Source organism: Chaetomium strumarium (genome assembly GCF_033439665.1).
Source record: "Chaetomium strumarium strain CBS 333.67 chromosome Unknown B0T15scaffold_2, whole genome shotgun sequence".
In the NCBI taxonomy this organism is placed as follows: domain Eukaryota; kingdom Fungi; phylum Ascomycota; class Sordariomycetes; order Sordariales; family Chaetomiaceae; genus Chaetomium; species Chaetomium strumarium.
This window is the reverse complement of record NW_026944430.1, coordinates 3,044,316-3,058,516: the sequence shown is the minus strand read 5'-3', so window position 1 is coordinate 3,058,516 and position 14,201 is coordinate 3,044,316. Positions and strand designations below refer to the sequence as shown.

Below are 14,201 nucleotides of genomic sequence, written 5' to 3'. Positions count from 1 at the left end.
GCGTCACCACGTCAATATGCCACTGCCAATGGGTGATAGGAAAAGAAGAATTGGCTAGACGAGTGAATAAGTTCCGAAGTCCCGCATAGACACCTTGCATTACATCTACTTATAGCAAAGCTACATTCATTCCCGCTTATCATACAATAGATAGAAAACAAGGCTCAAAACCAGAACATATTATAATGTATTGTAACGTATCTTATAAGCGAGATGAACATATAAGCGAATTGAACACTTTGACCGCGACGCGTCTTCTCTCCATACCACAACCAAAATCCTCTACACCCAACGATGTCTTCGGCTTCAAGAGAGTCTAGGGTAATCTTAGCCCTTGAAGCTATTCAAAAGAACCCAAAACTTAGTCTTCGCGCCGCAGCAAAGATCTATAACGTCACAGTCAATACCATCCGAAACCGACGCGACGGCAAGCCTGCACGACGCGACACTACGCCCAACTCGCGCCGGCTTACCGATTCCGAAGAGAAGGCTCTTATTCAGTATATAATTGAGCTATCTGAGCGAGCCTTTCCCCCGAGACTACGTGGTATGGAAGATATAGCCAACCAACTGCTATGCGTACGCGACGCGCCCCTGTCAGTAAGCTCTGGGCGTATAACTTCGTCAAACGTCAGCCAGAGCTCCGGATATATTATACGCGTAGATACAACTACCAGAGTGCCAAATGCGAGGATCCAAAGGTCATTAGCGAATGGTTTACCCTTATACGGAACGTTAAGGCCAAGTACGGTATCGTAGATAACGATATCTACAACTTTGACGAGACTAGGTTTATAATGGGCATTATCTTCGCGGGCATAGTGGTCACGACCTCAGATAGCCGTAGCAAGGCAAAGCTAGCCTAGCCTGGCAACCGCGAATGGGCAACAGTAATCCAGGGTGTCAATGCCCTTGGCTGGGCTATCCCTCCGTTCATCATCTTAGCGGCGTAATACCACCTCGCCAACTGGTATACCGAGTGCAACCTCCTGGCCGACTGGCGTATTGCAACCACCGAGACTGGCTAGACTACTAATGCAGTAGGCCTTGATTGGATCAAGCACTTTGACTACCATACAGCGCCTCGGATAAAGGGCAAATACCGGTTGTTGATCCTCGATAGCCATAAAAGCCACCACTCAACTGAGTTCGAGCTCTACTGCCAGCAGAACAACATTATCACGCTCTATATACCTCCACATTCCTCCCACCTCCTCCAGCCACTTGATGTTAGCTACTTTGGGCCGTTGAAGCAGGTGTACGGTCGCCAGATCGAGGACTTGATACGCGTATATATCAGCCACGTAAGCAAGCTCGAGTTCCTTTGTACCTTTCGCACAGCTTTCTTTACCTCCATCACCAAGAGGAATATCCAAGGCGGCTTCGTAGGGTCTGGCCTTATGCCGTATAATCCAGAGAAGGTGCTTTCCAAGCTAGATATCAAGCTTCGTATACCAACACCCCTAACCTCACGGCCAGACACTATATAATCTTGGGTCTTCCAGATACCATACAACCCCCGAGAAGCCAACTCACAGTCAACGCTCACCAAGACTCGCATTGCCAACAATCAAAACAGCTCCCCAACTTCGATGTTGACTGCTATGGACCAGCTTGCCAAAGGTACGATAGCTATAATGCACCAGGTGGCCCTCCTTCAGGCAGAGGTGTCTTTGCTCCGCAAGGCCAACGAGGCGCTAAGCAAGCGCCGAAGAGCCAAAAGAACACGTATATAGCTTGGAGGATCACTTGCAGTAGAAGATACAAAGGATCTACTAGACCAAAAGGCCGTGGTTGGGGAGATGGCGCAAGAAAAGGAGCCGGATGGTGGCGGTGCAGGGGGGGCTTGTTGTCATGAACTAACCTGCAGAGGCCGGTGGGGACCGACCTGCATGGTCAACAGGCGGCGCCCGCATCCAATCGTTACGAGCCAGAAAGAACCAATGAGGATTGGGGAAATCAGGAACAATGCCAAGAACGATTGTTCCTGAGGAACAACGCCAAGGAACGTTGTTCCAGATGGAACAATGAGAACAACAATTGTTCCAAATGTTCCAAAGATCTAGGTACAGGATACCTAGGGAAGGAAGCTATATATAGTTCTACCATTCTGCCACTCATTCAGATAGATAGCTTCCTCAGTGAGCAATACAAGCAATAGCCTCTACCTATTGTGCAGACATTGCGGCAAGCATTGTTGTGAACCTTTTGGCTTCACCGAGACCTACAGTCCGACCAGCAGTTACCTTCGACCGGCGAACCCTTTCAGAGGCAGGACTGCCTGTGGTTTCGTCACACTTGTACGAAGGTTCGGTGCTATAGTGTGTGCGGCAAGCTTGGTCATAATGCCCGCACTTGTCAGGAGGTTGTAGAAGCATCTGATTCAGCCGTTTCTGATATAATTATAGTAGGTTCATAATGTTGTTGTGTTGTAATTGTAGTTGACTGTTATAGTATAGTGGCAAGTGTTCAATTTGCTTATATGTTCATCTCGCTTATAAGATACGTTAGTCATTGTTGCTATAGTACCAACTTGTGAATTTTAAAGCCTTGGTTAATCCTTTCCCCTCTTTGAAAATTTATTAGTCGATGTACGGCGATCTAGTCAACCGTTTATGCAGCTGGCAGGCCTTGGGGGTTGGCTGCAGTCAACGAACTTATATTAAGATGCGAATTGCGATTAACGTATTTTATAAGCGAGCTGCGCATATAAGCGAGCTGCGCACTCTCCACTCCCCTACAACAACTATCCTCAATTGCAAGATAACAACACTAAGAACTGACTATAATTACATCAGAAGCAGCTGAATCAGACGATTCTACAGCCTCTTGGCAAGTGCGGGCATTATGGCCAGGCTTACCGCACATACTATAGCACCGAACCCTCGTATACGCCCCCCCTGTACTACCACCATCCTGCTCCTTTTCTTGAGCCAGCTCCCCAACCACAGCCTTCTGGTCTAGTTGATCCTTTGCATCTTGTACTGCAAGCGATCCCCCAAGCTATATACGTGTTTTTTTTTGGCTCTCCGGCGCTTGCTTAGTGCCTCGTTGGCCTTACGTAGCGAAGAGACCTCTGCTTGAAGGAGGGCCACCTGGTGCATTATAGCCATTATACCCTTAGTAAGCTGGTCTACAGCAGCCAACATCGAGGCTAGGGAGCTATTTTGATGGTTGGTAATGCGAGTCTTAATAAGCATTGACTGCGACTCGGCTTCGTAGGGGTTGTATGGTGTCTGGAAGACCCAAGGTTGTACAGTGCTAGGCCGTGAGGTCGGGGGTGTTGGTATACGAAGCTGGATATCTAGCTTGGAAAGCACCTTCTCTGGATTGTACGGCATAAGGCCAGACCCTGCGAAGCCGCCTTGGATATTCCTCTTGGTGATAGAGGTAAAGAAGGCCTTGCGAAAGGCATAAAGGAACTCGAGCTTGCTTACGTGGTTAATATGCGCGCGTATTAAGTCCTTAATCTGGCGGCCGTACGCCTGCTTCAACGGCCCAAAGCAGCTAACATCGAGTGGCTAGAGGAGGTGGGAGGAATGTGGAGGTATATAGAGCGTGATAATGTTGTTCTGCTGGCAATAGAGCTCGAATTCGGTCGAGTGATGGCTCTTATAGCCGTCGAGGATCAATAACTGGCATTTGCCTTTCGTATAAGGCGCTATATAGAAGTCGAAGTGCTTGATCCAATCTAGGCCTACTACGTTAGTAGTCTAGCCATTGTCGGTAGTTGCGATATGCCAGTCGGCTGGGAGGTTGCACTTGGTATACCAGTTGGCGAGGTGGTACTATGCGGCCAAGATGATAAACAGAGAGATAGCCCAGCCAAGGGCATTGACGCCCTGGATTACTGTTACCCATTCGCGGTTGCCAGGCTAGGCTAGCTTTGCCTTGCTACGGCTATCTGAGGTCGTGACCACTATGCCTGCGAAGATAATGCCTATTATAAACCTAGTCTCGTCAAAGTTATAGATATCGTCGTCTACGATACCGTACTTGGCCTTAGTGTTCTATATAAGCGTAAATCACTCGCCAATGACCTTTAGATCCTCGTACTTGGCCCTCTAGTAGTCGTACCGACGTATCCAACGCATCCGGAGCTCTAGCTGGCGTTTGACGAAGTTGTATGCCCAGAGCTTGCCAACAGGGGGCGCGTTATGTATGTATAGCAGTTGGTTGGCTATATCTTCAATACCACGTAGTCTTGGTGGAAAAGCTCGTGCAACTAGCTCAATTATATATTGAACAAGAGCCTTCTCTTCGGAGTCTATGAGCCGGCGCGAGTTAGGCGTAGTATCGCGTCGTGCAGGGGTACCAGCGCGTCGGGAACGGAGGGTTAATTCCGGTATATTGTACAGCTTGGCTACGGCTCGAAGGCTTAACTTTTCGTCATTTTGGATAGCTTTAAGGGCCAAGATTACCCTTGTATCCTTTGAAGTAGGGGGCATATTAGGTTATGGGAAAATTCGATGTTAAGTGTAAAGAGGACGCGTTGTGATGGGGACTGCGCAGCTCGCTTATATGCGCAGCTCGCTTATAAAATACGTTAGGCGCCGTGTCCGTCCAGACGTTTTGACAGCTTGACTTGAGCTCCCGGATGCGGTTAGTTAGCAACCTGGGAACTACTGTGATATATTCCCCCGCACTTTGATTTCAAATTTCCAACCTGCCGAACTACGAAACAGTCGTGGTAAAAACTTCGGGATAAGTCAAAGGTGGTCTCCGCGCAAGGCATCCTAGTCATTGTTTAACATTTAACAATGACATTTGGAGACGGGGTTAAGGCGCTGCTTGACACATACGCCAACTGCATTTCGCTCCTCAAAACATTCAGACGCAACCGGGATGAAGCACCAGGCGCTAGTGTCGGCGCTCAGCAGCGGCATTCACACTTACGCAAGTGTCTGAGGAGCGACCGTTCTCTGGTTGAGCGGGCTTATTCATCTCGGGTATCTGAGTCTGGGAAACGCTTCAAGAAAGGAGATGGTGAGGGGCCCTGAGAGCGCCATGGTCACGACGCGAATAGCAGCGATGCTAATGTGAGCCAGCCCGCGCAAAAACCGCCGTCGATCGCATCCTCAAGAGGTTGAGAAACGCGATTGCAAACCTACTACGTCTCTCAAGCAGAAGGGATGGCCTCGATCTGGACTACGAGTCTCTGATGTCTCTGTCGAATGCGTCGCGAGTCGAGGCGATCAAGGCCATCGATAGCCTCTCACGCCGGCTAGGAGGTCCTTCCCGATCTTCTATCGCCTCCTCGTTATCTGAATCATCATCTAAGAGATCGTCTGCGACTCGGCATAAACATAAACGTGGATCGTCATCCAATACACGGTCTTCCGCCTCCAGGCAAGATAACGCGACCGAGCAACATGACTTACAGAGCCAGAAGCCTCGGACCACAGCTAAAGAGGGGAAGGCAACGAGCAGGCAGTGTAAGGCAGATGACGCGGAGAGGTTACGCAAAGGTCCACCGCCATTGTCCGTTGCTCCGCCCAAAGTGCGGAATGCGCAACCGCAGACACCGATCCCGAGAACCACGAGTCCAGGCGTTAAGGCACCGAAGTCGGCGTGGGCCAACAGGATATCTATCTTGTCGTTCTCTTCCGGCAGCACCAAGCTCGGTGAGATCCCGCAGAGGAAGTGGCAGTCAACCATGCAATATACTGCTACGGATGTAGATGGTGACGAGTACAATGTCCGTCCCATGTTCCCCCTGAAGCCATACACGGTGGAGGTCAAGGAGAGGAGGTTCTGGGGATTATTCAGTCGGAGACGGGAAGGGTGATATTTTTGCTCGTGGTGCTTTCTGGGAACTGCGAAGCTTGGTATGACGGGATATCTCGAGATGTCTCATGAGCCATGACCGCTGGTACAGTAAGACATGATAATATCTGGAGGTTGTTCTTCAAGGTTGGACACGAACTTGAGCTTGTTGTGGAGCAACCGGCTGAAATCCCGAGCTTCGGTCGAATCGGTTTCCCTCTGATATTGAAGTCTCAATCGCAAAGCGTTTCAAAAACGGGCGCTAATAAAACAGCTCACTCGGCAACTTTGCCAACTGCTGATCAACAAGTGCGCTGGAACCGGCAGATCTTTCCAACGGCGACCCTGGCAAGGTGCAACGGCAACCGCCCAAATCCCGCAGCATTACGCGGCACGAGCCGGAGAACTGTTTCAGCCTGCTGTGCTCCGAGTGAGTGCTTGATGGAGACCCTGGGTGCCAAGAACTCTATAACGCATGGATGGAGGGGTGATGAAGGTTAAGAACTATCACAATCCTGGGGCTTCAGCGGTTTTACTTGTCCACTCGTCGATTTGGATGTCAGGTCTGCGAGTCTGCTGCCGTATTATCCCCTTTTATATTTTCTCAGTAGCGTGCCGGTCACATCTCCTCTGGCAGTCGATTCGATTCAATTCACACTTCCACAGCTTGTTGGGCTTGTCGTCATCTCGTCTCTTCGATAAACGGCGCTGTCACGATGGTCTCTAGATGTCTAGCGATCCTTCTTGCCGCCACCACAGCGGTGGCGCGAACGCCGGACGGCTTCGCCCCTGCATCCGACACCGACCTCATCGTCGAGTACAACGGCTTCGCGGCGCTTAACGGGGTGGTGGTTAGCAAAAGCGGTAAGCAGAGCCATGTCAGCCCCTTTCACGCGCCTCCTTCTCCTTCCTCCGGCAGCTTACAGAACCCTCGATACCTTCAAGTAACATCCTCCGAACCGCGAATCGGCACACTTGCCCGCCTCAATGGCACATCCTACGCAGTCATGATGATCGACCTCGACATCCCCACCAACAACCCATCGCAAACCAACACCCTGCTGCACTGGATGCAAACCAGCCTCGTCCCCTCGAGCACCGCCACGCAGCTGAACACCACCGCGGGCACCATCCGCGCCTTCCTGCTCGAGAAAGACGGATCCGACACGACCGCGCTGCAGCCGTACTTCGGCCCCAACCCGCCCGCGCGCGTGCCGCTCAGCCACCGGTACACGCAGGTCCTGGTCGACACGAGCGGGATGACGGAGGACGGCGGCGAGGCGCTGCGTGCGGCGGCCGCCGCCTCGAGGAGCGGGTTTGAGGCGGCCGCGGTGCTGGCGCAGGCCGGGCTGGAGGGGAAGGTGGTGGCGGGCAATTTCTACAACGTCACGAATCCCGGTCCGGCACGGGCGGGCACGGTGGTGATGAACGCAACGGTGACGGATGCGGCCGGGCTTGTCGGTGCGACGGGGACCGGGGGACAAGTAGGGCCGACATCCGGGACCGGGGCAGGCGCGAGTCAGACGGCTGTTCCTGTTCCGGTTCCAGTCGCTGGGACAGCCTGCTTGAGGCCCCGGGGTGTCTTAGTTGGAGGCCTTGTGATGGTTGGGATGGCGGTGTTGGCGTTGTGAGGGAGAATGATCTGGACCTACCTTTCCCGGTATCACTTTCAGGGAATGCGTCTCGCGCACTATGGCGTGGACCGTGCCTTGCTAGTGTGCCAACGGAAGTAAGTAGATCCAAGTCACGAAAAGGGCGGATCGAAAAGAAAGTTCATATTTACTACGGTTGTGGCGCCCATGTCACCTGTACAGAATTCTGAAAATTCAACTGAATGGGAAGAGAGCTAAACCTAGCGCACTTGTAGATAATATAAGCTCCGCTATACAAGTAAGAAGGCCGCCAAAGCGCGGCTATGTACGGCCCTCGAAGCGGCTCAGAAATATTAGCTAAGACTCAACTTCTTATGACGCTATAGAGACTAGCGAGATTCCTAAGGATCGTCTACTATAAGTCATAGAGACGTCTTAACCTTACGCGATCTTGCAATAGCCGATGCTCGAGAATAGCAACGATGCCAATACGAAGGACCTCGCGGGCTAGCCGCTATTACGGGCCTCTAGGAACGGGCATGGGGCTATCGTCAAGCTTCGTCATAGCGCTCGAAATACGGCTCGACAAGGCCCTTCTAGAACTGCTATTATACATCCGCGTGCTACTGACAGCGTACGTTAACGACTACATCGGAAGGTCGCGCAAGAACGTTCTCATGGGACGCTTTCCGCCAGGGACGGACCAGACAGGTCGATGGGTCATTTTAATTCTCCAGGCAATCTCGGGCCTCGATCTAAATGCTTCCTTGGAAGAGCACGATGTTCTCATCGGCATCCCTTATATCCTTCTTTACGCCGTCGTTTTACGTCGTCCCGGCCCCAGTGTGCTTGAGTGGCTCCGACAAATCATCCCACGGCTTGATGGCGCCGGGAATCAAACATACGGCCTCTGTCCCTATTGGGGCTTGAAAAGCAATCATCTCGACGGTGCTGGAAGAGAAGCTCGCCGGTCGGATTGCCCTATTTGTCTCGATGGACGTGTCTGCAAATACCGAGATATCCAATACTCGGGCACCCATGCCAACGAGAGCTCTTATTCTGGGTGTCGAGGCTGCCAGGGGGGAAACATTTCAGTCAATTGCGGATTTGCCAGCACAAGGGGCTTCATAAAAGATGAGTCTCTCTCTCGCCGGATGCTACCGCCAAGAAGCGCTACTAGCAGCTGCGGCTCCCGCCAGATCCCATTGATATCCAAGCGAGGACGTCGGGCCGGAATTCCCAACGCGCTCCCGGATAGCGGCGCGGGAGACTAGTCGGACCCGACGCTACGCCATGTCAAAGCTCTCGACGCTGGGCAATCTCATGCAGATCGATCACACCGAACCTCCAAACGGGCACATCCCACGTGGGGCTTGGTGTCGGGTTACATTGGCTCTGTCAACTCAGGTGAACTAAGCAGGCGGCTTCAGCTCTCCTCAGCGGGTCCGCCTTCCAACCGTAATGGCTCTCTCACCCATGGCTGAAGACGACATACTCTGGTACGGGAGTATATAACCATCGTGACTTGGTCGCAAGATGGAGAGTGTCTGCACTTTGTAGGTGCCTGCGGTTCCTCCAGCTCAGCCTCTCGCAACTGAGGCGCCTGGCTGTTCAACTTCTCCGCCATGGCAGCAATCTGGGTTATCGGGGCTGCCGTCCTCTCCCAGGCACTTGTCGCAGCTCTCCCCACGACCGGCACAACACATGTGAGTCTACACGACCTCAACGTCACTTGGGCCGACGCCCCAAGCCATCATGCTCTCTCGGCGCGTGCCCCGATCAGCGTGCCGCTGAGGATCATGCCGCTGCGTCATTCCATCACCTGGGGGAGTCAGAGCAGCACCGGCAACGGCTACCGGGGCCCCCTCGAGGAGTTCCTCTCCGGGGTCGACGTCGACTTTATCGGCTCGGGCAAGCACGGCTCGATGGTGGACAGCGACAATGAGGGCCACTCGGTCTCCTTCCTCTCCGAGATCAAGGGCTACTCGCTCCTGTCGGTGGCGGCCCGGCCCAACGTCATCCTCGTGCACGCCGGCACCAACGACACGGACCTCAACCGGGACGTCGCCACGGCCCCGGACCGCCTGGCAGCCATCATCGACCAGCTTCACGAAAAGTGCCCGGACGCCAGCGTCCTCGTCGCGCAAATCATCTTCTCCACCGACGCGGCCATGCAAGCGCGCACCGACCGCTACAGTGCCGCCATCGCCAACCTCGTCCGCCATCGCCAACCTCGTCCGCCAGCGCCAGGAGCAGGGCCGCCGCCACGTCATGGCCGTAGACATGAGCCAGCTCCTCACGCGGGCCGACCTCGCGGACGAGAAGCACCCCAACGACTCCGGCTACCGCAAGATGGCCTCGGCGTGGCGCAACGCGGGCAAAATGGGGGCCACGGGTCGCAAGTTCGAGGAGCTCGGCACCATCGCCACCGGCGTTGGCGAGCCCGGGTCCAAGGTCCGGTTCGCGGATGTTGATGGCGACGGGCGGGCCGACTACCTGGTGCTGGCCGACGACGGATCAGTGCGCGCGTGGAGGAACACTGGCAACCTCAACAAGGGATCGGGAAGGAACTTCGAGAAGCTCGGCCAGATTGCCGCTGGAGTATCCGGAGTTGCGGGCTCCAAAGTCCGCATGATGGATTACGATGGTAAAATTCAATTCTCTTCTTTTTTTTATCTCTTTTCTTATTCTTTTCTTTTTCCTTTCCCTTTTCCCTTCCTTTCCTTTTTCCGTTCTTCTTGTTTCTTTTTACTCTCTCTTAATTCTTTTATTTTTCTTCTTTCTTGTTCCGATTCTCATGTGAAATTAATGGATGGTTGACTGACAACAAAAAAAAAAAAAAAAAAAAAAAAAAAAAAGAAAGAAAGAAGGAAAAAAAACAGGGGATGGCCTCGCCGACTATCTGATCTTGTACGACGGCGGCGCCGTCAGGGGCTACCGCAACACGGGGAGTCTTGGCAAGGACTCCTCAAAGAGGAACTTTGAGGAACTAGGCACGCTCGCGGCCGGCGTTGCTGGCGTCACGGGTGCATCCGTCAGATTCGCTGACCTGAACGGAGACGGCCGGGTCGATTACGTGTCTGTCTCGAGCGTCGGAGCTGTCGATGTGTGGCTAAATACGGGTCGCAGTAAGGCTGCGGGAGCCGTGCGCTTTGCTGACCTGAACGGGGACGGCCTCGATAACTTCCTGTTCATGTCGGATAGCGGCGCTGTCGACGCGTGGCTTAATGCTGGAGGCGGCCCGCAGTCCTGGACCTCGATCGGCAAGATCGCATCCGGAGTCAACGGAGCGGCACCTGACACCGTTGTCTTTGCGGATCTCGACGGCGATCGTCTCGATGATTACATTGTGATCCACAGCGATGGTTCGGCTACCGGGCAACTGGCAACTTGAACGCTGCGGCGGGTCGAATCTGGCAGGAGTTGGGTGTCATCGCGACGGGAGTTGGCGCCAGTGGGGACAAGGTCAGATTTGCTCACATCAACGGCACGTCCTACCAGTCTGTACTGGTCTAGATCAGTCTACTCGACATGGACGATGCTGAAGCGGAAACAGGAGACGGGATCGCCGAATATCTTGTGGCATGGGACGGCGGCGCGGTTGAGGCCTGGCGCAATACGGGGAATCTGGAGAAGAAGCCTGAGCTGCCGAGCTGGCAGAAGCTCGGTATCATTGCGGCTGGTGTCAGCAACCAAGGGCGTGTCGAGTTTGGAGATCTAAACGGTAAGAACGACAGCAGCTATGCGTGATGGCTTTCTCGGCGCTGACAATGCCACATCAACCAGGAGACAAGAAGGCAGACTATCTCAATGTCGACCGCGAGACAGCTGCTGTGCGCGCTTACATCAACCAGTGTGCCGGCAGTCCGCCCCTGAACATCGTGAACCCCGGAACCGGCGGATCCAAGGCCGCGGAGTGGGAGACCGTCGAGTGCACCAACCCCGTCGTTGTAGACGCGGCCATCAATCCGACCAAACGATGGAACGGCGTCTTTGCACCGCAGGCGTGGGAGTGAGTAATATCGACCCTAACCTACCTTGCCTCCCTTGCCTGGGTTGCTTGTCTCCCACGAGTCCCCTGAAACTTTTGCTGACTGAGCTATCGAGTGCCGCTATAAAGAAGTGGAAAGACAACCCCAGCCCTGACGGGCTCTCCTTCTCAGAACGAGCCAGCAACTTCTTCCATGGCCGGGAGTGCATGAAATGCCACGACAATTCAGACAGAAACGGATGCAGCTCCTTCTATCAGTGTCACGATACGAATCACCCTGCGGGCTATATGATACTGAACTCCATGACTGCTCTTAATAACGTGGGTCTCCCTTCCTCTCTCTCTCTCCCTTCAATAAGCCCAGTAGTCTCTCAACTAGTTGCAGATGGTATGGAACTTCTACGCCGGCATCGTCTGGGCGGAGGTCGATATTGTCGCCACTGTCGACAGCTTACAAAAGACATTTGCCGTCCTACCCGACAGTCCACAAAAGCTCAAGATCATACTCGACATCATTGGCCTTGGATTCGCCTTGGGCGCCGCGCCTATGTGGAACATTGGTATGATATGTCGACTCATTCCATCTCCACCTCTTACCGTATGCTAAACATGGAATGGCTCTCAGCTCTCAAGAGGACAACATACTATGCGGCCAACGGAAACGAACTCGCAACGCTGAAGGACTCGGCGAACAACGTCGTGGCGAACACCATCACAATCGTCAAGGACAAGCAGCCGTGAGTTTGACCATGGCATTGCCCTTATAGGCCTGTCTTCAAGTTTGATATTGATGAAAGAGGGGGTAACGCCAGAACAACACCGGCCGCCATTAGCAGCAACCTGGCGCAGAGCGTCGCCGAGATGTGCAGCATTTGGTACGAGAGCATTGATGCCATGCACGAAAAGCTCTTTGACGGGTCCGACGAGTTCATATCGACACTCGATAACCTGTTCAAAGACGGCAAGCTGCTCCAGAACGGCTATGACCCGCTGGATGCCGGCGAGATACAGCAGGTCTTCTCCAAGGCGCTCTACGCGCTGCTGATCCCGCAGGCCTGGTCGCTCTCGAAGGACGTTGGCGGCGTCGTCATCGACGCCCAGGTCCCGTGCGGCACGATCGACCCGCTGGGGGAGGAAGTGTCGACCGAGGACTCCAACGCCTCGTGGGTGTGCTACAAGGACCGCATGTACTTTCTCCTCGCGGCGAGGGGGAAAGCAGAGGACGGGCGAAGTTTTCTCCGGTGGTGGCAGTCAATGGAATTGGACACCCAACAAATTCAGCTTCCCCCCGGGCCTGAAGGAATTGGACGGCGAGAAATGGGCTGGGCTGACCAAGGAAGAACTGGTGCAGGGGTGAGTTGACTCCGTTGCCTTGAACCTACCTGATGAGGCGCGCATCCCCTCAATACCTGGATATGATTGCTAACGTCCGCAACCTCCGCTCACAGCGCGGTCAACACGTTCGAGGCCAACGGAAACCAGAACGGTGGCGAGCCGGGCAACACCATGCTGTCGCCCGAGTCCATCGGCACGCTCCAGGAGTTGAGCGTCACCGCCCCGGGCGTCGTCTTCCTCCTGATCTGCACCATCCAAGAGGCGCGCAAGAACTGGAAGGTTGCGTTCGACGGGTCCCCGACGTCGGCTCACTATCCGTGCGACTGATGAAGGGGAGCAGCAGACTTCGGGATCGGATCCGGAATCAGATAGAGGGGATTAGAGTTAGACAACAAAAGGTATTGTTAATTAAAAGGGATTGGAATTAGACTTCGGATTAGATTGGTAACATGTTTTGTGCCTCATGTTCCTAGCTGGGATTGTTCCTGATAGTTAGCGCCCACCAGCACCCACCAGGGGGGGGGGGGGGGGGGCGAGGTCAAGGCCAATTCAGAGCCACATTATGCGGCCTATATGTATATTCTCGTTTTTCTCCTCTCTAGCGTCATTGCGCTTCCCTGCCGGTGTGAGTCTTTGTTCATTTTCAATATAGTGCACTCGAGGATCTCTCCATCGTCGCCACACATCGCCTTGCTCAGGGGCAAACTCGAGCAACGAAGATCGTTCGCCGTCTGGCCGCATTTATACGGCCGCCTCCGCATTAGAAAGCCCCGGTTTCAAACATATCCTATTACCGACTCATTGACCTTTGCCCAAGGACCATGTTACAACCCAGCAGTCGCTCGTTCCGGCCCGTCCACGCGTTCGAGACTAGCGCCGACACGAGCTGGTGTACAACTACGAGTTCGCGGTGGTACGCAGACGCGCCGAAGACGCGCCGCCAGCTCTGCGGGAGAAGACCCCGTGCACAGCGTACGCAGCTTTCGCGCCGGGATGCTTGACCGTCCGATCATTTTTATCGGGACATAGCCTCGGCGGTCTCGTTCGTCCAACGTGTGACCCAAGCCACTCAGACACCATACTGTCGCCTCCTCCCACTTCACTCGGAAAGCAAACAAAGCTATCCCCAGGCCAACCAACCCAGTGAGGGATAGGCCAGAGCCGGCTCACCGACGCAGCACCGCTAACCGCTTTCCTCGTCGGGCAGGCGCAAAATAGTCGGTTCTTTTGCTCGACGCTCTGGCTCCTGATGTTGGTGCAGGGCTTCCTTGACTTCCGCGTTCCCGAAGGTCGTGCTAGATTCGGTTTCAGACTCAGACTCGGCTTCTAATGATGGTGGGCAAGTTGCGTGCCGTGATGAAGATTGAGACTTCCTGAGTTCGGAGGTTGCTATACTTGTTGTGAATAATTGTGCTGATGTAGGTGGTGTTCGCGCTGGAGATGGCTAGGGACCCAACAATGGAGAAGGGAATGGCCGGTATACAGTAACGTACATTATAAGCGAGCCGAACATATAA

General features: G+C 53.8%; 3 protein-coding genes across 3 annotated transcripts; all 3 read left to right on the top strand.

Annotated features, from left to right (window-relative positions):
• The first annotated feature begins 4,572 nt into the window (after positions 1–4,572).
• Positions 4,573–6,135, top strand: B0T15DRAFT_115427 (uncharacterized protein). Its single transcript, XM_062861545.1, has 2 exons — positions 4,573–4,986; positions 5,049–6,135. The coding sequence occupies exons 1-2, from the start codon at positions 4,761–4,763 to the stop codon at positions 5,786–5,788; spliced, it is 966 nt and encodes a 321-aa protein (XP_062724460.1). The 5' UTR covers positions 4,573–4,760; the 3' UTR covers positions 5,789–6,135.
• B0T15DRAFT_115428 (phosphatidylethanolamine-binding protein) lies at positions 6,136–7,748 on the top strand. Its single transcript, XM_062861546.1, has 2 exons — positions 6,136–6,630; positions 6,712–7,748. Exons 1-2 carry the CDS (start codon positions 6,483–6,485, stop codon positions 7,395–7,397), a joined length of 834 nt encoding a protein of 277 aa, XP_062724459.1. The 5' UTR covers positions 6,136–6,482; the 3' UTR covers positions 7,398–7,748.
• A 1,055-nt stretch (positions 7,749–8,803) lies between these two features.
• B0T15DRAFT_572803 (uncharacterized protein) lies at positions 8,804–13,206 on the top strand. The gene is made up of 10 exons (XM_062870910.1): positions 8,804–9,593; positions 9,640–10,005; positions 10,241–10,723; positions 10,915–11,082; positions 11,145–11,370; positions 11,466–11,670; positions 11,735–11,909; positions 11,975–12,086; positions 12,162–12,702; positions 12,798–13,206. The coding sequence occupies exons 1-10, from the start codon at positions 8,984–8,986 to the stop codon at positions 13,110–13,112; spliced, it is 3,201 nt and encodes a 1,066-aa protein (XP_062724458.1). The 5' UTR covers positions 8,804–8,983; the 3' UTR covers positions 13,113–13,206.
• Positions 13,207–14,201: the final 995 nt, after the last annotated feature.

Bases quoted from the DNA above. Each gene is read 5' to 3' on its own strand.
- B0T15DRAFT_572803 (XM_062870910.1), top strand. From the start codon at position 8,984: ATGGCAGCAATCTGGGTTATCGGGGCTGCCGTCCTCTCCCAGGCACTT. The intron at 11,083-11,144 runs GTAAGAACGACA...CACATCAACCAG, and splicing joins CGAGTTTGGAGATCTAAACG to GAGACAAGAAGGCAGACTAT. The intron at 11,671-11,734 runs GTGGGTCTCCCT...AACTAGTTGCAG, and splicing joins CCATGACTGCTCTTAATAAC to ATGGTATGGAACTTCTACGC.
- B0T15DRAFT_115427 (XM_062861545.1), top strand. From the start codon at position 4,761: ATGACATTTGGAGACGGGGTTAAGGCGCTGCTTGACACATACGCCAAC. The intron at 4,987-5,048 runs GTGAGGGGCCCT...AATGTGAGCCAG, and splicing joins ACGCTTCAAGAAAGGAGATG to CCCGCGCAAAAACCGCCGTC.
- B0T15DRAFT_115428 (XM_062861546.1), top strand. From the start codon at position 6,483: ATGGTCTCTAGATGTCTAGCGATCCTTCTTGCCGCCACCACAGCGGTG. The intron at 6,631-6,711 runs GTAAGCAGAGCC...GATACCTTCAAG, and splicing joins GGTGGTGGTTAGCAAAAGCG to TAACATCCTCCGAACCGCGA.